Source organism: Corythoichthys intestinalis, chromosome 18 (genome assembly GCF_030265065.1).
Source record: "Corythoichthys intestinalis isolate RoL2023-P3 chromosome 18, ASM3026506v1, whole genome shotgun sequence".
In the NCBI taxonomy this organism is placed as follows: Eukaryota; Metazoa; Chordata; class Actinopteri; order Syngnathiformes; family Syngnathidae; genus Corythoichthys; species Corythoichthys intestinalis.
The window spans coordinates 15,256,852-15,277,573 of record NC_080412.1 but is presented as its reverse complement, the minus strand read 5'-3'; the positions used below and the strand labels follow the sequence as shown (position 1 = coordinate 15,277,573).

Genomic DNA, 20,722 nt, shown 5'->3' with positions numbered 1-20,722 from the left:
GTAGACTATTTTCCGGACAGTGGAATGGCGAATCTTATATTCTTTTAAGACCTTTTGAAATCCTTTACCAGACTCATAAGCGTCCACAATCTTCTTTCTGAAAGTGTCAGACAGCCCCTATGATCTCACCAGGCTGTTTTCTCTCACTTCAACGGTCAGTCACTGTTTGAAAGTATTCTGCGTTGAGGAGTGGGGCAAACTTTCTTCAGACCGATGTCAAAGACTGGTAGATGGGTACAAAAAGCATCTCACTGAAGTTATTTCAGCCAAAGGGGGTAACACTAGCTATTAGTTGGTAGGGTGTCCTAACTTTTTCCCCAGTTAGAATATGCATTTATGTTGATATATTTGGTTTAATGAGTAAAACAATGTTATTTTTTGTTGTCTACCTGCAATTAATTCATTCTTTTGTAGAGATTAAAAAAAAAAAAAAAAAAAAAAAGGGCAGACATTGTTACGTGAACATTTCTTAATAAAGAACGGAATATTAAATGGGGTGTCCTAATTTTTTCACATGAATGTATATACCATAAAATATGTTTCATTTCTTTCAATCAACATTATTTATTAAATAAAAAGTCTTGTTCAGTTCTTAAAGGTAACAACAGTGAAAATAGTACTTAGAGCAGGAGAATAGAGGGAAGGCCCTCCATATTTGAGTGTATTTTGATTTGCTGAAGTTTTGCAAAAAGGGCAGATACAGATCTCTGCATCGCCTGGTGGAGTGGAGTAGGCATGAATATCAGAAATATAAAATGAAAACATTGTGATAAGCCCCTGGGAACAACATTGGGCATGTGCATATATACTTGAACAAATGCAGTAAACTTTTACATTGAATATGGTTCATATACTGCATTTCCTGAAGAGCAGATGAACACAACCTATTTGAAAAAGTTGTAATCCTAATAAATTTCTTTTGTAACTATGTCTTTCAAATATGTTTTAAGTAGCAACCCATATTACACTTCATTATATGTGGATGAATTAAATTATTACATAGTGTCATCATACACGAAGTATCTATGAATAAAGGAATCCTACTTAAAATACCAATAGATTAAATTATTTTTCTGCGAAAATGTTTAATGTGAAATTCAAAATGCAAATTTGAAAACTCCATCAATACGTGGTACATTTTCAATCTTTCTTACCTCAGGGAAGCCCACCAACACCAGCAGGGTGAAGAGGTTTGTGCGTTTCAACGTTTGTGGCAGCTGCTGAATACAATGATCAGTAAAGGCTGCAATCACGGTGCTCCAACCAGGACAAGAGTTCAGATCATGTAAAATATCTGCTACTGTGCATGCCCAATCCAGACCAATACGACTGGAAAACACAAGAACGAGCGTGGGGGTCATATAAATTAATGCAGGAAGTGGAAATTCATTGTCAGGACTAGAAAGCAAACGGAATCAAGTAATGTATGGTACAAGAGAGAAAACATTATAATACCTGTCCAAACAGACGGCGCCCAGGCTGAAGAGCAGCTGTATGGTCTTCCAGCCATGAGTGTCACAAATAGCTGCCTCGCCACGTGTCAGTAACTCATACTTGTCCGTTAAAGCCTCTGTGACAGCGCAATCGGCCTCAATCGGAGGGATTCGCATTAACAGCTGCCCAAGTAGTCCGAGGGTAAGGTGGTACGTCTCGTTAAGAGACCCGGCGTTAGAAATGACAGCCCTGAAAAGTTGGTGTAGGATGGAGCTGACACTGGGAAGACTCAGAGTGCTTTCCTTACAAAAGGGAAAAAGAGAAACAACTTAGGGATTTAGTCATCTAAATCACATTCAAATATAGAATGCTTTACTGAGGTACAATACAATTATTTTCTGGGTAAAAAAAAGCTCCAGTCATTCAGGAGACAAAAAGAACAAAAGACAAAGACAAACAAGTTTTTTTTTTTAATTCAGTGGCTGTCATTGACGACGCTCGACGTCCAATCCATTTTGAGTGGGAGGGGTTAAAGTTTTTGAATTCAGTAACTGCCATTGAAACATGAGCATTCACAGCTAGTCCTCTCAGTTAAAATGAATTGGACATCTTTTGTTTTTAGAATAAAGTGCAAAACTTTCTCGTCCTCAATTTGTGTTGTCAGCATATAAAGTGAAAACTTGACAAAGAAGAAGGAATAATACCGGTCAACAAAATTTGGGAAAATATCTACTTCAGCGATAAAAATGGCTGAATCTGACCTGCTGTGATGACATGGATTGGAAAATAATAGATTTTAGTGCTGGTTGGCTAAAGTATTCAAAATATTTAATGTTTAAGTTACCGTAATTGAAAACAGCATATTATGTCAGAGCTTTTGCCTACATAATTATATTCTGAAAGGGTGGACAATTTTCTTAGGCATATATATTTATGCAGAAATAACCGTTTCCATTTCAATTAATTCCCATTTTCACCTAAATTGCTTGGATTTTAAAATTTCGGCCAGATACATGTACTCAAAAACAACAACTAAATGACACTTTTGACTTATTTTTCTTTTTAAGTAACCCAAATTTTCTAAAGTGTTGCTACTTTTATTCAGGAAACGTTTTGCTTGTAGACCAGTGTAATCTATCAAATAATTGGTTGCTGGATTCAATCTAGGGCTGCAGCTATTGATTATTTTAGTAGTCGATTAATCGATGAACTCGTTAGTTTGAATAATCGAGTAATCGCATAAAGAACATAAAAAAATTAAAATACCTTAGTTGAGCCTCAAATGGTATTAAAAAAAATTAAAAATAAAGATCTATGTACAACAACTGGCTAACTTACATAGCAAAAGTCCGCTAGCTTAAATGCTATAAAATACTTTTTTTTAACAATGCTCTTAACAAATGGTTCAGCCACATATTCCCACAAAAAATGGCTAAATATATCCTAAATTATGAATGCATTAAAAAAAAAAAAACATTAGCTCACACAAAAACATAGCTTATCTTGGTCTTAACAGGGAGCAGATCACTTTGGCCATGTAAAATGAGGCAGACTAGATGGCAGTTTATCCACCCAAATCAATAAAACTAAATGCAATTACTTTCAAAAACAAACCTTTACAACGCCACTTTAATTAAACGAATACTCGAAGCAGCAAAATTTTATTCAAATCTTTTTTTCTAATCGAATACTCGAGTTAATCGATTAATCGTTGCAGCACTAATTCAATCTTTTGAAAAAAAAAAAAAAAAAAAAAACGACCACCTAAAAAACAAAGTTCATTTTTTTTTTTTTTTTTCTGAATGATCCGCAATAAAAAAACGCAAATTAATTAATTTATTAATTCAATTCAATTGATCGCCCAGGCCTACCTACTTGTTTGGCTGGCGGTAACATGGCAGCTAGAAGTCCAAGGATTCTCTCCCTGGAGCACTCTGCAAAGACATGCTCCTGAAGGGGGACCTTGGGAAGCCGGTCGTCAGTCTCCTTGACAACGTCCGAAGCTGTTAAAAATATCACATAATGAGGCCGATGTGCAAGTCATAACTATCATAACTGTGAAAATACGCAAGCTTCTTAAAGAAATTACGTCGGATCACAGGAGATTGCGGGTCCTCGCTGGACACAGACGGTGTCTTGCTCAGGCTGATTGACTCCAAAGTGTCTTGTGTAACAAGTTTTCTTTTGTCCGTCTCTGTCATGCTAGGTGTTAAAGACGTTTCAGCTGTAGCAGAGTTGACCTCCTTTAACCTTTGCTCTTCCACTGATTGTTTAGTCTATAAATTGAGAGGAAACCAAGTAAGATGGGTTGAGTGCAGTGACATCATAGGTTTTCAAACTGAATACAACATTCTAATATCCTAATAGTTGCCCATGCTTGTGCATACTTTGTGCTGTACTCACCTTGTTTTTGGGCGGTGAAGGAGAGCAGACTGCAGCAGTACTGCCAGGGAGGGATGAGGTATCAGTCGCAGTACTAGCCTCCTGATAAGACTCTGGGGAGACTGGACACAGCTCACTGTCGGAGGCTGAGTCATGTGACAACAGCAGATTGCGCAAAGCTGAAGACCGTTGACCTATCAAAGGTCAGCAGTGTATTAGATATGTTTGAAGAAATTGTAGGCTGGCCTACTGTATGTAGTTTTACTGTTGCAACTTGTTCAAAAAAAGTTCAGATAACACTTCTATTTTGAAAAAAATTAATTTGTTTTTTACCTTTGCTGGTCTGCCCCATGAGTAAGCAATCAGTGATGAGCTTGGAGCAGCATGCATGTAGGGCTGAGACTTGACTCAGAGTGGTACTGTCCAAAGATTCACCCTCTATCTGCTTTTTGCTAATAATTTCCGAAGAATAGAGTGCCAAAGCAGCAAACAGAAGCCAGGAGTAGTTGTGGATGTATGGTTGAATTAAGCGATGGCGATCGCTTATTCTAATTGTCACCATTGGGTAAACTGTAATCCGATGTGTAGGCAGGTGGCTAAAAGTAAGATTGAATACAGCATAAGAGGCATAGTACACTAAATTTCAAAGAAAAAAAACCTTTTTGAACTTTAATTTGTCACCTGTCAGGATATTTCTTTGCATTATAACATCCAAAGCACAAGTCAAAGTCCTCACACACATTACAGTTGATCCTGCTGCCTACAATGAGTCCCAGGCAATGGTCACAGACATATTCCATGTTGACCATCTCGTGGTCATCCTCATGGCCTTCAGGCTTAGCACCACCTATTTAAACACATGCACTTTATAGTAAGGTTGGATGTGGGACTCATTATAAAAAAAAAAAAAAAAAAAAAAAAAATCTAAATAATTGGAGGCTTTGTAAATAATCCATCTTGATTCATCGCAGTTTAATCGTGTAATATTTGTCGCGATTTGAAAGGATTTCCATGTATGACTGATCCAAATAATAAACAGACATATAAATATGTTATGAATGATGAATACAGCTCTCATTAGCATAAAGTTCTCTACGTTTATTATTTTGGCAATGTGGAAGTCTCAAACAGGTTTTCCATTTTTGGAAGCTGTTAGCCAAGCTAATACTGTATGTCCATCAGAGGAATCAGTGCAATAGGAAATAGTGCGCTGACAAAAGCTTATTTTAATTTAAATAATAATAATATAATAATTAATATAAATTAATTTTGTTATTTATAGCTTTTATGTTTACCTCTTTGGGTGTCATTGATGGCAATAGACATCCAGTCTATTTGAATTGGGAGGCACTGAGTGAATGTTTATTTGCTGCCAACCCTCCCTGTTCAAATGGATTGGACTTCTACGACAGATCAACTCATTTAAAGAGATTTAATTCAGTTTTTAAGAGCTACAATGAGCTTACTGAGGAAGCAGGTCTTGCACAGGTCCATATCCATGCACTGCAGACATCTGTAGCGGTGCCAAGGTGCCATCCTTTCACAGCCATCGCACGAAATCACAACATTCAGCAGGTCACAATAACGTGCGATGAACATGTGCATCTGCCAAAATAACACCATTTCATTAAACAGCTTTTCAAAATTACTTAAATCCCGTGCTTTTGGACTTTCATTTTACCTTTCGTCTGTCCTCCGTGGAGTCCTCTTCATCAATTTTGTCATACCACTTTTCAAACATTCCATCCATGCACTCGTCCATCCACTCCTGGTTCTTCTTATAGTCTGCAATTTCATCCTCCTCAGTCCACTGGCTAAAAATGAACAAACACCCGAGAATAACTTGACACTTTACGTAAAACCTCTGCATATTTCATACAAGGCAAATTGTCTTCGGTGCTGTTGTCATGGTACAAAAATCATAAACTTTAAAAAAAATACTCTACAATTGATGATGATGGACATCTAATCACACGGCTCTTGAAAATTCTTTAAATGAGTTTACCACTAGTCGATGTAATGTAATGATGCTACTTTAGCGTCAGCTTCCCGCGACGGCTACCACAACGTTTGCCTTGTGACGGTGTTTACTTCCGCTTCTAAATAAATAAATGCATTTAAAAAAAAAGTCGATCCTTTGCACCCGATTCCGATCCTCTCATGTCATATTCGGGCCCGATTTTTAATCACGTGATGAGATCGGGGCTATCCCTACTCGATACTACATAAATACATTTTTAAAAAAGTAACAAGGAAAATGCAAAAATATCCTCCCATTACCATTACTATAAAGAGTAATGAAAAATCAAATGTATCCCATGATGAAAAAAATTCTGCTGACCTGTTATTTACTGAGCATTGATACTTTTGCAATCATTTTTCGTATCTGGAAAGAAAATTCCAGTTTCGATACTGTGCTCCAGCAGCACAATTTTTTTCTACTATGACTCAAAATTTACCTGATCGCAATGTCATGAACACTAATGTTCTCCTGGGACATGCTGAGCAATAATTCAGGAAGCTTGATGTTCAGGAAGAGGGAAGCATCGTGCACATCCCAATTTATGTCTACAAGGTGCAACAAGCAGGTTTGCACACAGGACAGGGCTGGTAGAAGAGCTCTGGGGAGGAGTGACGGGGGTAAGGTTACACTGCTTCTCACAATCTAGTCACAAGTGAAATGGAAAAATATGCTTACTTTTCATTGAGAGAACTGAATCCTTGCACAGCCTCAACCAAAATTAACACCAACTGATGGTAGGACTGTCGCACTTGCTTCCCGAGCTTTCGTCCACTGTCTGATAACTCAGAGAAGTAACTGAAAAAGAAGATTTATATCCGCTGATGCCTAAATTTACATTTAACAAATATACATGAAAAAAAACATTGGAGAATACATTGGAACATAATAACTGCAAAATATATACAGCCATGTGAAAAAATTAGGACACCCGATGGAAGCCTGTGTGGTTTGTAACATATTTGGTCATATGGAGTTTTAATATCAGTTTTAATAACCTTGAGAGATTCAAGTAATAGAACTAAACAATCAAAACTGAAAAAAAACATTTTTGCTAACTTTCTGTAAAATGTAATTTTAAATAAATGCAATTTCTGTTGAGGAATAAATTCGGACACCCCCACATTCAATCCCACTTAAAATGGCTAAAATCACACACAGGGGTATCACATCAGGTGCACACGATTAGAACATCATTACCCAGTGTTTTGAAGGGGGCTTGCCTTATTTTAACCTCACATTTAGTTTGGTGTGACTGTTTAAGTGAGAGAAAACACCGTGGTGAGATCGAAGGAGCTGTTTGAGGCCTTCAGAAAGAAGATTGGAAACCCTTATGAGTCTGGTAAGGGATTTCAAAAGATCTCAAAAGAATAAAAAACCAGCCATTCCACTGTCCGGAAAATAGTCTACAAGTGGAGACATTCAAAACAACTGCCAACATGCCTAGGTCTGGCCGTCCAAGCAAGTTCATCCCGAGAGCAGACTCAAGATGCTAAAAGAAGTCTCCAATAACCCTAAAATGTCATCACGGGACCTACACCAGCCTCTTGCTACTGTTGTGCAAGGAGGAAACCTTTGCTCTCCATTAAGAACATGAAGGCCAGACTGAAGTTTTCCAGTGTGAATGTAGAGAAAGACCAGGACTTCTGGAATAATGTTCTTTGGATGGATGAATCTAAAATTGAATTATTTGGACACTAGAACAGAGGACATGTTTGGCGTAAACTCAATACAGCATTCCAGGAAAAGAACCTCAAAACAACTGTGAAGCATGGAGGTGGAAGTGTCATGGTTTTGGGGATGCTTTGCTACAGAAGGACCTGGCTAGCTCACCATCATAGAATCCACCACAAATTCTATCGTGTATCAGAGGGTGCTTGAGCAACATACGAGATCATCTGTGAAAAAATTAAAGCTGAAGCGAAACTGGACCGTGCAACATGACAATGACCCAAAAGATACCAGTAAATCCACCTAGGACTGGCTGAAAAGAAAGAAATGTTGCGTCCTGGAATGGCACAGTCAAAGCCCAAATCTTAATCCAATTGAGATGCAGTGGGGTGACTTGAAACAGGCTGTATATGCAGGAAATCCCTCAAACATCTCACATCTGAAAGTATTCTGCATTGAGGAGTGGGCAAACTTTCTTCAGACCGATATCAAAGACTGGTAGATGGCTACAAAAAGCGTCTCACTGAAGTTATTTCAGCCAAAGGGGGTAACACTAGCTATTAGGTGGCAGGTATAGGTGGTAATCTTTGGGCACCTAACGATTCGATTACGATTCAGAGGCTACAATTCGATCGATTATTGATGTACACCACCCCCAGCTATTAGCTGCTTTTAATGTTTCGTACATTAGTTACAAAAATTGTCCCAAAATCCTCTCAGGTTTAAATAAATGACTATTTCAGTATCAAGTTAACAGTTCAAAACAGTAAATAAAATACTTAAGTCCTCATTCTGTATCAGCAGCTTTAAACTACATTTAATTTATTTAATGTTGTGAATCAATCGTTTACGTTGTTAAAATTGCTCCCGTTATGCCATAATTTTCCTTCTGTCTACTTTCGACATGTGAAAGTTTTAAAACTGTTTTAAAGATAGATTCAAGTCAATATTTTGCCGATTTAGTAGTATTTTAAATAAAAAGTTAATTAAGTTCGCTTGGAAGGTTCGCTACAACAGCCTTCCAGGGAAGTCTGCTGCTTTAAGATGGTGGCTGTTTAGTAACGCCGGCAAGTCTATCATTTTGCATCTAGTTTTCTATTGAGCAAGATACTGAACCCCACGTTGCTCCTGGTGCTGTGTCACCAGTAGGTAGATGGCGAGATAGTGTAAAGCGCTTTGAGCGCCTTGAAAGGTGGAAAAGTGCTATATAAGTATAACACCATTTACCATTTATACATTTGTTGCTAACGCTGCCAAGTCTGTCATTTCGCATCGAGTTCTTTATACATGTGATATCTACCGTAGCATTATGTGGACGTACTTTGTAGCAGCTATCAGCAGCAGTCAGGTATTATTGTTTTTATGGCATGAGTTGAGCCAGAGCCGTGAGATGAGCATTGTCATTACCCGGGTGATGACAAGTATGATGTTTACTCTCGGTCCGTTCCTCATTGCGTCCCGAAGACCACTCTGACTGTGTTTTATTTCCGCTTTACTTGACATATTTCAATCATCGGAATTTGGAGGTTTGTGAATCGTTCTCAATCTTCTATGGCCGAATCGCAAATAATCTAAGAATTGGAAACTTTGCACACCTCTCGTGGTAGGGTGTCCTAACTTTGTCCTTAGTTAGAATATGCATTTTTGTTGATATATTTGGTTTAATGGGTAAAACGATGTTAGTTTGTTGTTTACCCGCAATTAAATAACTTCCTTTTCAGAGATAAAGAAAACAAGACAGACATGATATGTGGACATTTCCTAATAAAGAACTGAATATTTAATGGGGTGCATTATTTTTTTCACATAAAAGTATGTGAAAAAAATAAAAATAAAAAGCACTATATAAAATTAATTAACAGCCCCACAATACCCTATACATCAGCTACAGAAATGTATACCGTTAGTGGAATTTATTTTAAATACGTACCTGGTGAAATCTTGCTGACATGTCAAGAGTTCTTGTAGGAACAGAATGCAAGGGGCTTGAAAGAGGTGAGGCTTTCCCAGTGAATGCAAACATTCTTGAACGATCTCCAGAACTTTACAAACGCTAACAGCCTGAGCTTTGTTCAATAACAATGTCTGCAGAATACTGTCGGAGGAAAGAGAAACAGCATGACTGATATCAAATCAAAATGCTAAAATATTTATGTATTCATTCATTTAAAATGGATTGGACGTCCACTTCTGTCAATGGCAGTCAATAAGTTAAAATAACAGAAGGCACTCTTACTACTGCAGTACGTTCCTGTCCTAATCATGTGGCTTTTAAAAATTAAATTAAAACTCTTTGAATGAGTTTACCACTGGTAGATGTCCTAACCATTTGAACTGGAAGGGTTAGCAGCGAACCTCCCAGTTCAAATGGACTGAACGTCTAACGGCATCAATGGCAGTCAATAAGTTAACAAGGAAAATGTATACGTAAATATCCTCCCTAACCATTACTATCAAGATTAGAGCAACATCAAATTTACCCCACAACAACAAATTTCTGATGACCTGTTGTGACCGGTTGTGCAAAAAAAGATTAATAACTGAGTATTTATACTTTTGCAATCAAATATCATATCCAAATATAAAATTTCAGTATCAAATGCTTCGATTCTTTTAACAAACCTAAATCAAATATTAATTCAAAAATACTATACAGTGATTGACTGACTCTTACGCACTTTGCTGGTGTGAGGGCGTTGTCCTTAATGAAGTTGAGTATGTGCTTGAGAATCGGGTACCGATCCTTGATAGATGGGGTCGTGCGGGGTTCTTCCATTGAGCGGCACGACAGGAGCCGTAGCCGTGCCCGAGTGAATGGAGCTTTATGGGTTAAGGCAGAGGGGGAGAGGGATGAGAGGCTTTCAGTGGAGCCTTTGTTGTCTGACTTGCAGTGTATACAGGAGGAGTTTAGGACATTGGAGGAATGGCTCTGTACTGGCTTGGTCTCCTCTGTAGCTGCTGTTGTTGTGTGTTCAAGGTAAGCGCTAGCCTGGAAATAGTCTTCGGAGACTAAACTTGGAGCATTGCTGCCCTCTGCAGCTTTTGAAAAATCACCATCGGAGCACGGTATGCCAAAAGGAGAAAATCTGAAGAGCAGGAGGCACTTTTCGATGCACATCTCAGCTGCAGGGAAAGAAACCATCTCACGTGAGAAAAATGATGTGACAATCAAAGAAAAGAAAAGGCAGGAATTCTCACCTAAGGTCTCTATTGTAACCTCATCAGAACTTCCTTCTTTTTCATCAGGGACATTCATCTTGCCAACAATATATCTCTGCTTCATCTCCAGCTAATGAAAAACACGAATCACATCACATACATTGTAAATTCACTGGCGATTTATCATCAGGTTTGTTAACCCTGTAATGCTCACCATCCAAGTTCTGATACTGTCTGCCAGTGCATACACCTGCACAAAGTCCTCATTCAGACATGCCTTGCACTCTTGATTGACTATACACAAAACATTAACAGACAGGTTGAAAAATGAGGTTATATACTGATGAACTCATACTTGACCACAAATAAGAAGGGAATAGAGACTAAAGGTCCTTTAGCATTACCATAGGTCATGAGGGCATTGATTAGGACTGGCGTGTGGTAGATCATGACAGCCCAAATGGCATTCACAGCATGGTCTGCCATTGAGCCGGTGGCTATTTCATTCCTCGTTGCCTGTTTTTTACAGGACTGCACAAGATTTCTCATCAGCTCTATTCCGCTGTCTGCGGGTTCCTGGGAAGTGTTCCACCGAGCAAAGTCCTCCAGAAGCCTCATTACATCATTAAGATTATGCCTTGCAATCTAACACAAAGACGCAAGATGTGATGTGCTCAAAACATGACTGGATTAGGAATAATTTATCATACCTGAACTGTTTTTTCCTGATCCGTGTCCCTTGCCTCACACAACCCATGTCGGAAAATTGGTTTCCACAAAGGGGAAGACTGAACGTGGGACACCTTCCAGGGTGGAAGTTCTTTCACAGAGCGTATTTCTAAAGTAACAGAGTAATTATAAAAATAAGCATCATCGACTGGAACTACCAAACTGAGATTTCCACAAAATAGCAGTCTATTAAAAAGCTGAGTTGGGTACACCACTTCAACATTAGAAATTAATACAGTGAGTTGACAATAAATGTGAGAAAGTCTCACCGTGAGGTGATTTCAGTGCCAGGGTTCTGGAGGCAAGACGTCCCATTAGACGAGCCACTAGCAGCTGCAGGTCAGAGATCCATAAAATGGTGATGTCTGGCAGACCCATTGCCGTTACAGTGAACTTGTAACCCCACTCGTTATTGCTGCTATCGGAGTGGAAGAGGAACTGAAGTTGAGGGCCTGCGTCAAATGTTACCTTCTAGAGAATCAGAAGATGCAAGATGGTAAAGTACAATGACCGTAAGAAAGCACCATGTTGCAAAATGGCCCCATTCCTACCTTTGGCCATTTCTCACTTCCAACCTTCATGTCATAACGAACCTTTCCACCTCTGGAGTCTGTAAATTCCAGATAATCATACCTATGAAAATTAAAACAAAAAGCATATTTCAGAGAAAGCACAAAATAAGTTTTAACTCTTTATTTGTCTCAAGACAAAGTAACAACTTCACAAAGAAACAAACTCTTTCTAATGGAATAATCCATTATATAACTGTTTTCTAGATTTCCTTCTTGGCACAAAAACTAGAGAGCTCAAATACCGTAATTTTCGCACTATAAGGCACACCTGACTATAGGCTGCCACCCACCAAATTTGACACGAAAACTACATTTGTGCATAGATAAGCCACACAGGACTATAAGCCGCAGCTGTCCTCACTGTACTATGGGATATTTACACCAAAAGAAATTAACCGGTAACACTTTATTTGACAGCGGCATCAAACGACTGTCATAACACCAAATGAACCATCATGATGCTTTGAGCCAATTGGCTCAAACCTTCATTGCTTCACGAAGCTTCATTTCGGCCATCACTGCTCCCTTGTGGGAGACAGTCAACCTCTGTTGCCACCTGGTGTCAACACTGTTGTTGTCCAATATGCCTTCTAGCATGCATTGCAGCACTACAGAATTTAAATAACAATCGAAATTCATGCTCTGTGCTAATTATTTCTTCAGTTACTTTTCCAGTTGTTTCATTAATTGCTGTTATGGTATTTGGTAACACTTCATTTGACATTGGCACCATAAAACTGTTATTAGGCAATAATAATTATGACATGACACTGTCTTGAGCATTAATGAATGCTTAAAACAGATGTCATTTAGTGTCATCTGGGAAATTAGCTCACTTTTGAATGGATGTAAAAGATTTCGGCTGGACATAAACGGAGTTGGTGACATAATTTGCCTGATGACACCTCATGACATATGTCATAAGCATTCAGTAATCCCAATGATAGTGTCATGTCACAATTATGACAATCTTATGACGCCTCTGTCAAATAAAGTGTTACCTATTAACCCAAATAAGACAACAAATAAGCCACACTGGACTATAAACCACACAATTCAAAATGAAGGAAAAAAGTAGCGGCATATAGTCCAAAAACTATGGTAAATAGTTTTGTGACTCTTCCGCAATAGAAAAGGCGAATTTATTCATAACATCGATTTATTGCAAGGCCTATTACATACCAAAGAGAATGATTAGGGAAAAAAATAATTAATTTTCTACCTCTTTTCCGTCTCACAGCGTTCATCAAACTCTACTTCAAATGACGTAGCACCAGGACAGGCGAAGATGTTGGTCTCATGACGGCTATCTTCATAGTTATGAGAGGATTCCATCATCCATGTCCTCAGCACCACTGGCTCCTGGGGTTGGTGCCAGCTCTCACGGTCTGCCTAACAACATTGGCGGCTCATTAGATTTTGAGTTTTTTTTGTTCCCCCAACCCCGCACACTTGTCGTAACTGGGTTCGGTGCAATAGTTCTGGCATTTTCTTTACATTACAACCACTAAAGCACTTAGCTAGAAAGCAATTCTTTTGAAGAACTATTTACCATTGATGAAAAAAGTTTAAATATGGTGATACACATTGAAAACTAAAGAAGGTCACGCAATATACTAACCTTTGAAAAAACATCATCTCTGTCACTGTACAGATTTTTGAGGGGCACAATCAGTGAAGAGAAGCTCTTGAGCAGCAGACAGTGAGGAATGTCCAATGTGCAAAGTTCCAGGAGGAAAATAAGCTGCCAGAGAAATTGCATTCAATTCAACACTGTCAACTCATATAAAACAGTTTGATTCTTGAATTGTGAGCTAATAGGGAATTACCAGTTGTCTGAAGACTGTGGCAATAATGGATTTGCCTAGTTTGTTTGTAATCTCATCACCAGTGTACTTATCCAGCAAGGAACCGAGTAGTACATTTTTGATACTTCCTAAGAACTGATCCACATCTGTTCAGAGAGGAGAAATCAATATTAGAAACTAGGGCTGGGCGATATGACTCAAAAATAAAATCCCTGTTTTTTTCATTCAAAATTTCATTTATTGGCTGCCATGAACAAATGTTCATTCGCCCTTCCCAGTGAAACTTCACCATTCATAAAATGGATTTGCCACCCAAGCCAATTGGAAACTGTGACATGATCAATGCATTTAACTCTTTCACAGACATTGACGATGATAGAAGTCCAATCATGTACCGTCCGGTCATCCTTCTGCTGTGATTTAAAATGACTTTATTACTATTAGTCGTACAATCTATTTGAAGAGGGAGGAGTGGCAGCGAATTAACGAACGTTCTTTCGGTGCCACCCACCTGCTTGGATGTCTATCGCTGAGTAAGGTCAATGTTAGTCTTAATTGCATTACACTGTAAATATGCAGCAGTCAAACTTAGGATGGGAAAAGAATAGTTATAGCTTGCTTTATGTCTTACATTTTAATAGGATGACTCTGGCCAGCTCCATGGTAACAGCAGTAGAAGTTCCTCCTTTAAGCTGGAGATAGCACCAAGAGAGAAGGCTACCTTGCAAAGCCCAGAATAACGACAGCAACACTGTCTGCCGGCTCAATCCACCACTGCTCTCTGCCATCAAAACTTCACACTAGATATAAAAGCATAGATAAGGTACTGTTGCTAATTGTTGAGCAAGTACACTGTCTTGAATTGTAAATCTGATAATTTTTTCTATAAACACAATTAAAATGTTGGATAATGATGTGCCCGTGATCTCACCTCTTGTGTTGCCACTAGTAGAAGTGTCTCCATCACCTCTAAAATTGGGCTGATGTCAAAGTCAGGGGAAGCTCCTTTTGGAGGGAGCAGGAGAAGGCCTCTTGGATCAAGATCACTGTATGGAGTGCACAGTGAGGCATGTGCGTATTTTGAAAATATGACATGTTCGCGAATGATCAGAATATCTACCTGAAGTAATTACATAATGATTCAAATGTAATTTTGACGGACGGCAGCTGATCCTCTTCTGCTATGTTTTTCTGGAAAAACAGACAATAAATATTTGAAAAGATACATTTGAAAGAATAAATATGGATACGCACCATCATGTGGAACAATTTTTTCCGCCGGATGTCTTTATCAGGGAAGAAAATGGCTGCCCCATTAAGGATGGCCTTCTTGGCCTCTTTGTGCAAGGCTTTTTCCGCTAATGTTACTCCCTCGGGTTCATTCACAACTAAAGCAGGGATCACAGTATTATTAGGAAAATCAAACACTCTATTGGTGTTATCGGATTATTAGCATGTAGTTCATACTGTGGCAGAGGTGAGAATAAAGCTCATCGACAGCCCTGACAGAGTCAGGTTCTGCCCTGCTGGATGTGGACGGGACATCTGCTGGTGGTGCTTTGTCAACTGATGTGCTGCTCATCTCTGGACTTTCAGATGGCACTGGGTTAGGCAGCATTGAGAAACAGTTCTGTAGCAACTGTAGGAGATGAATTCTGCTCTTCAACACCTCATCTCCCTCACTGAGACAAAGCCATAAACAGTTACCAATCTAATTTTGTCTGCAGGATTATGGTCACGTGAGAAAAATTAGAGTGGTTGATGCTATACTCACATCACCATTAGCTTAGTGTAGAAACTCCAGAAGAGGTCTAGGTTAAGATCAGTGAAGTCCAAAAGATACTTAAGCTTAATTTGAGAGGAATCCTGCAGGAACAGAGAAAGCTTTAAAACTCAACATCTGACTTTCCTCGCCTATAAACATGGTGGGGTGTTGTCATCAATTCATTGGCTGCGACTGACAACGATAGATGATAATCGTCCACCACGAAATAGTGCATTGATAAAAGTTCTGTGTTATTTATAGCTCATTGGCTGCTATTGATGTTTGATAGATGTCGAATCATTTCAACTGAGAGGTGTTGGCAGCAAATGAATGAATGTTCATTCACAGGCAACACTTTCAGTTCAAATAGATTGGACATCTTCTAGAGATAAACTGATTTAAAGAATTTTATTTCAATTTTCAAGAGCCATATGATTGGACGTTAAATTACCATATTTTGTGTGAGCTGTTGAATGAAGAACAAAGTCTTGTTCAGAAGATAAAGACCAGTGACAGCATCGTTTTTGCTACGCTCGCCTGTGGAGCTAATTTCATCAAGATCTTCAAGCTTCTCAGTCCCAGCGCACAAGTATCCACTGAAGCTGAGGGATTGCACCCCGAGTCGCTCGGCAGTGTCCTGCCTGGCGCACAGGAACTTTACCATCAGAAACTGAAAAGGCAAGAGTGAACAATTGGTAAAAGCAATTAGTTACATTTCATCAATCGCTTTGTTTTGAGATGGAATTTTACCTTCGCGACACGACACTGCTGCAGCTTGATCTCCACGTCATTCCAGTCCTCCTCTACTTCAAACCAGCCAATGGGCTCATCCTCAGACAAAGCTGCAATCCTCAGACTGCAGGTCAAGTGACAAAACAATGTGTCAGCGTTTTAATCTAACTATATAAGCCAGAGAAGCAAGATGCAAAAAAAATTAAAATAAAATAAAACAACTGAAAATCAAAAATTTGCAAAAAACTGTGAAAAGAAAATGCAAAAAACCCAAACAAAAACAACTGCAACAAAGTGTGTGTGTGTGTGTGTGTGTGTGTGTGTGTGTGTGTGTGTGTGTGTGTGTGTGTGTGTGTGTGTGTGTGTGTGTGTGTGTGTGTGTGTGTGTGTGTGTGTGTGTGGGTTGGGGGGCCTTAAAACAACCAAACACCGAAAGTGTTTGTCCAATTCTGCTTCTTGGACATGTCAGTAACACTCGAAAGTAGATTTTTTTTTTTTTTTTAATAATATTTAACTCACTGGCTGCAATTGCCGGTGCTAGGCGTCCAATTTATTCTTTATTCGATCCCTCCCAGTCAAAATGAAATGGACGACTAGAGCTGTCAGTAGCAGATAATGAGTTCAAATAGACCCTACGCTAGTGAAAAATTCTGGTCTAGTAGAAAATTTTGGTAGCCACTTGTTGGTTCTTTTATAACGTATTGGGAGACAAAGTATCAGGATATATCACTGTATCGTAACATTATCAAATCCATAGATGGAACTGGGTCAACTATAAAGCATTTTAGTATGCATGTAAAAGAAGAACTTCTCATACTTGTCTTGTACAAACTCCTTGTAGTCTTTGTAGTCCCATGTGTCATACTTTCTAAACCTCTTGAAATGTTTTGAGGCGTCAAACGGTTCTTCATCTTTGTAGGCAAACACCAAGCCACATTTGGCCCCGATGGCCCCTTTTCGAACCTTATTGCATGAAACCAGAGAGATGAGGTTATGAAATCTTAGTCCACTATCAAATGACAATACATTTTTCATAGTAAGGTCACTCACGTTGATCTTGATCTGAGTGACCTGAAAGTTGCTCTGGTCTTCAGTTGAGAGGATAACACTGGCTTTCCTCTTGCCACTTTCTGTGAGAAAACCTTTCAAGGAAAAATTGTGCGTTTGTCATTTGGTGCGTGGTGGTCATATCGAGACAAGATGAATATGTTTTTGCTAAATTATTACCATCTCCAGTGGAGGATTCAGTAAGCATATTCTCTGGTCCTGATTTCTCCTCTTTACTCTTTGCATCACATGCCTGTAAGTGAAGCTGGAGGGGCTTTCCTGTGATGTCATACAACGACATTGGATATTTAGTATCGTAGATGCTAATCTAAACAGTATGATCTCATTACGTGACATACACATATCTAGTTTCCGATACATGCTGAGAGAATAACTAGAATGTACTGCAGTTTTAAGAGTGCCTTCTGTCTTTTTAACTCACCGGCTGCCATTGACGGTGTTATATGTCCATTCCATTTCAAGTGGGAGAGTTGGCAGCCTCCCACTTCAAATGGATTGGACGTCTACTCGTGATAAATTCATTTAAATTCACAGCAGAGAAATAAGAAGAGCCACCTGACATCTACTTGTGACCAACTCATTCAAAAGTTACCATTTCGATAAAGTAGTTGTAACCGAACAGCAGCCATTGATGTGATGAGGGAGGAGGCCTTGTATTCTGTCTCTAAGTGGTCAGTGATGCAGGATAGGGCTTTAAGCACTTTAGCCACACTGCCTCTGGCTAGAGCAAAGGCCAGCAGGGTCAGCTCTGCATCAGGACTCACACAGCAACTTCTCAGACACAAAACAAAAAAGACATTTAGTTAGCATTACGCATCGTGGTCAACAATAAGATATTGTTGATGGAAGCGTAGGCTGAAGAAGTATTAAAAGGAATGTTTGGTAAAATTGTTTTTAGCAGGATTAAGCTGTTGATAAAAAGCCCTGAGCACTTGTGGGGGATGCTACAATGTGCAGTTGATAAAGTGGGACATAAGCTCAGTGAGGCACAATATTGATTTTAGCCTGTCTCTCATGTGATACTGTAAGCTTTATCAACTACAGAGAAGCAGTGCTGAGTGAGTGTGAGGATGAAAATTCCAGCAGGGTCTTACTCTGCTATCCTGAGGAGAAATGCGTCCACTTCCTCTAAGATTTTCGATGAAAAGAACTTGGGGAACTTGGTGGATGATGGTGTAAGAGACAATGGTGGCATGTGTTGTAATGCTTTTCTGTGAAAAAGAACAATGTTCACAACACAATTATACTCATCAAACCATACTCATCAAATCTTATTTTATGATGGTGCTAAATCCATATCGAAAAAGAAACCACAGTCTTACTGAGTGTTCTGCAGTACAGTGTGAGCCAGCGCTGCATTGGTCTCCATTGAGGCAGTGACCAAGGAGGTGAGGAGAGACAGGTACCAGATGGCAGAAGCATCTGAGACGGACACCTCTTTATTCTTCATAATCTGATAGCCCAGTGTCTTCAAGCCATGAATTCGTGTGTCACAGCCATCGCTCAGGCAACGCTTGATGTTAATTTGAATGTCTGGATTTTGAGGAAGACACAATACTGTTAACACATTGATGCAACATGTTGAGGGAAGTGCTGGTGTGAATTTCTTTAGATGCTGTGATATAAAAAGATACGAATGTAACAACAGTTCGACAAGGCTCAATAGTTAAGATAATCATTTGTAGGATACAGTAACTGATTATCATAGTTGTGAATGCAGTTAATTCAACGCACCGTAAAGCTCTTTTTAAAATACAGTGCTTGTTAAGGGCTGAACGATTTTCGGAAAAAAATCTGAATCAGCACATGATTGCGTTGCCGTTTAGCACAAACACTACCCTTAAAAACACAAGTTTTATTCTGTCAGAATAAAAGGGCAGCAAATGAAAATTATAAAATAAGACTAACAGACATGAAGTGACTCACATGGATGTGTGATGTTGGCATTTTCCAAAAGTGCAACGTAGCCCATCGCGTTGCTGGGGATGCGGACGTCTCGGATCTTGTCCAGGGAATGGAGATTTTTGCCCACCATTACAGAGACCAACTGAGGCATGTAACTATGGTCGTTGGCAGCCACAGCAATGGCCAGATGCCTCAAAACCACGTCTGGTTTTAGTTTCAATCTGAGAAACCCACAAAAGGACAAATTCAACATTTAAACAGACCATAAAATCACTAGGAGGATCTCGAATCATCACATATTTTAATTCTAATGCCCTTGCCTTATCCAGTGTGAGCGTGCGCTGCCGTCTGACTGCCAGAAAGACGACGTTTCCCCGTTTGTCATCTTGTAAACATCAGCGACGTTGGATGATGCTTCTATCGTGCTGTAACACTGTGTGACCACTTTTACCTTGTCTACATCTGGGTCACGGTCTAGCTCTGCTTTGTACTGTATATCTAGATCTGAATAGGAATATGTCAGTTTTAATTTTAAAGTTTAAAAATTAGTGACTGTTGAGTGGTTGAACGAAGAGTTTTAAAAAAATGTAACAAACATAAGTGGGATTTCTAATACATCAAATTGTTGTTCACCTTTTTCCCTTTGCAAGAGGAACTCCAGGAAGTCCTGGACCACACTTGACCTCATGGTGCAGATACTGTTGTAGCCGTCTAAAATAGGGGAAGGGATAGCACTGCTGGGAATATGATTCCGATGCAAAAATTTCAGGATCTTGAAGGCATGTGCTCCTAACCGGTCTTTGCTCTTGGAAAATATGTCAACAAAACCTGTAGAGCAACACAAACACATTACATTACATGTGTGTTGTAAACAATGGTTTGTGTTTAATTGACTAAAACATCTCACATACCTGGGGTTAAGGAGCACGCCTGTAGCTGCCTTATTACATGACTCAGCTCTCCCCGTAGATTAGCTCCATTGGAGTTCTTAAGAGTAATCAGCATGCTCTCTACATCCACCACTCCATCCCCCTCAGCATCGAACTGTCCAAAGGCCTACATACACAGAAAGTGCACCTTGTGAAATGTTATGTACAATATATAACCAGTAACCTAACTTAGCTTTAAACTATCCAGACTTTAGTTGTGTGCAACATTGAAAAAAATCTGATATCGCGATGCGAACCATTTTATATCACGATAACGCTATGGCACGATAACATTTTTGATTATTTGGTGAAAAATGATACAACAATTATGACAGCTTGTTCCCCTCACTTTATTTTTGAATTGACATGAAACTTCCATAATTGCTAAATGTATTTATAATAGAAATGCTGCAACTTGTTCCCCTCACTTTATTTTTGAATTGACATTAAACTTCCATAATTGCTAAATGTATTTATAGTAGAAATGCTGCAACCTAAAACTATCCAGTGTGCACAGAAGCAGCAAAGTAGCATACATATTTTTTGCT

At 39.1% G+C, this 20,722-nt stretch overlaps 1 protein-coding gene across 2 annotated transcripts in view; it reads right to left on the bottom strand.

Annotated features, from left to right (window-relative positions):
- zzef1 (zinc finger, ZZ-type with EF hand domain 1) overlaps nt 1-20,722 on the bottom strand; it is a 46,219-nt gene that overhangs the window by 23,276 nt on the left and 2,221 nt on the right. Inside the window, exons 2-41 of one of the 2 annotated variants that reach the window (XM_057820717.1) lie at nt 20,157-20,301; nt 19,879-20,073; nt 19,566-19,749; nt 19,267-19,466; nt 18,663-18,873; nt 18,435-18,551; nt 17,933-18,114; nt 17,500-17,598; nt 17,323-17,414; nt 17,090-17,235; nt 16,291-16,396; nt 15,992-16,210; nt 15,550-15,641; nt 15,243-15,457; nt 15,030-15,163; nt 14,896-14,966; nt 14,707-14,821; nt 14,407-14,575; nt 13,797-13,921; nt 13,589-13,711; nt 13,190-13,359; nt 11,947-12,028; nt 11,665-11,866; nt 11,377-11,504; nt 11,071-11,311; nt 10,881-10,960; nt 10,706-10,796; nt 10,186-10,630; nt 9,438-9,602; nt 6,515-6,634; nt 6,276-6,437; nt 5,498-5,630; nt 5,283-5,421; nt 4,498-4,663; nt 4,150-4,412; nt 3,838-4,010; nt 3,524-3,710; nt 3,310-3,437; nt 1,456-1,736; nt 1,155-1,329 (exon numbers count right to left, since the gene is read on the bottom strand). In XM_057820717.1, the coding sequence (XP_057676700.1) occupies nt 1,155-1,329; nt 1,456-1,736; nt 3,310-3,437; nt 3,524-3,710; nt 3,838-4,010; nt 4,150-4,412; nt 4,498-4,663; nt 5,283-5,421; nt 5,498-5,630; nt 6,276-6,437; nt 6,515-6,634; nt 9,438-9,602; nt 10,186-10,630; nt 10,706-10,796; nt 10,881-10,960; nt 11,071-11,311; nt 11,377-11,504; nt 11,665-11,866; nt 11,947-12,028; nt 13,190-13,359; nt 13,589-13,711; nt 13,797-13,921; nt 14,407-14,575; nt 14,707-14,821; nt 14,896-14,966; nt 15,030-15,163; nt 15,243-15,457; nt 15,550-15,641; nt 15,992-16,210; nt 16,291-16,396; nt 17,090-17,235; nt 17,323-17,414; nt 17,500-17,598; nt 17,933-18,114; nt 18,435-18,551; nt 18,663-18,873; nt 19,267-19,466; nt 19,566-19,749; nt 19,879-20,073; nt 20,157-20,301 (6,471 nt within the window). The remainder of the gene's footprint in view (nt 1-1,154; nt 1,330-1,455; nt 1,737-3,309; nt 3,438-3,523; nt 3,711-3,837; nt 4,011-4,149; nt 4,413-4,497; nt 4,664-5,282; nt 5,422-5,497; nt 5,631-6,275; nt 6,438-6,514; nt 6,635-9,437; nt 9,603-10,185; nt 10,631-10,705; nt 10,797-10,880; nt 10,961-11,070; nt 11,312-11,376; nt 11,505-11,664; nt 11,867-11,946; nt 12,029-13,189; nt 13,360-13,588; nt 13,712-13,796; nt 13,922-14,406; nt 14,576-14,706; nt 14,822-14,895; nt 14,967-15,029; nt 15,164-15,242; nt 15,458-15,549; nt 15,642-15,991; nt 16,211-16,290; nt 16,397-17,089; nt 17,236-17,322; nt 17,415-17,499; nt 17,599-17,932; nt 18,115-18,434; nt 18,552-18,662; nt 18,874-19,266; nt 19,467-19,565; nt 19,750-19,878; nt 20,074-20,156; nt 20,302-20,722) is intronic. The other variant, XM_057820718.1, reaches the window with a different exon arrangement.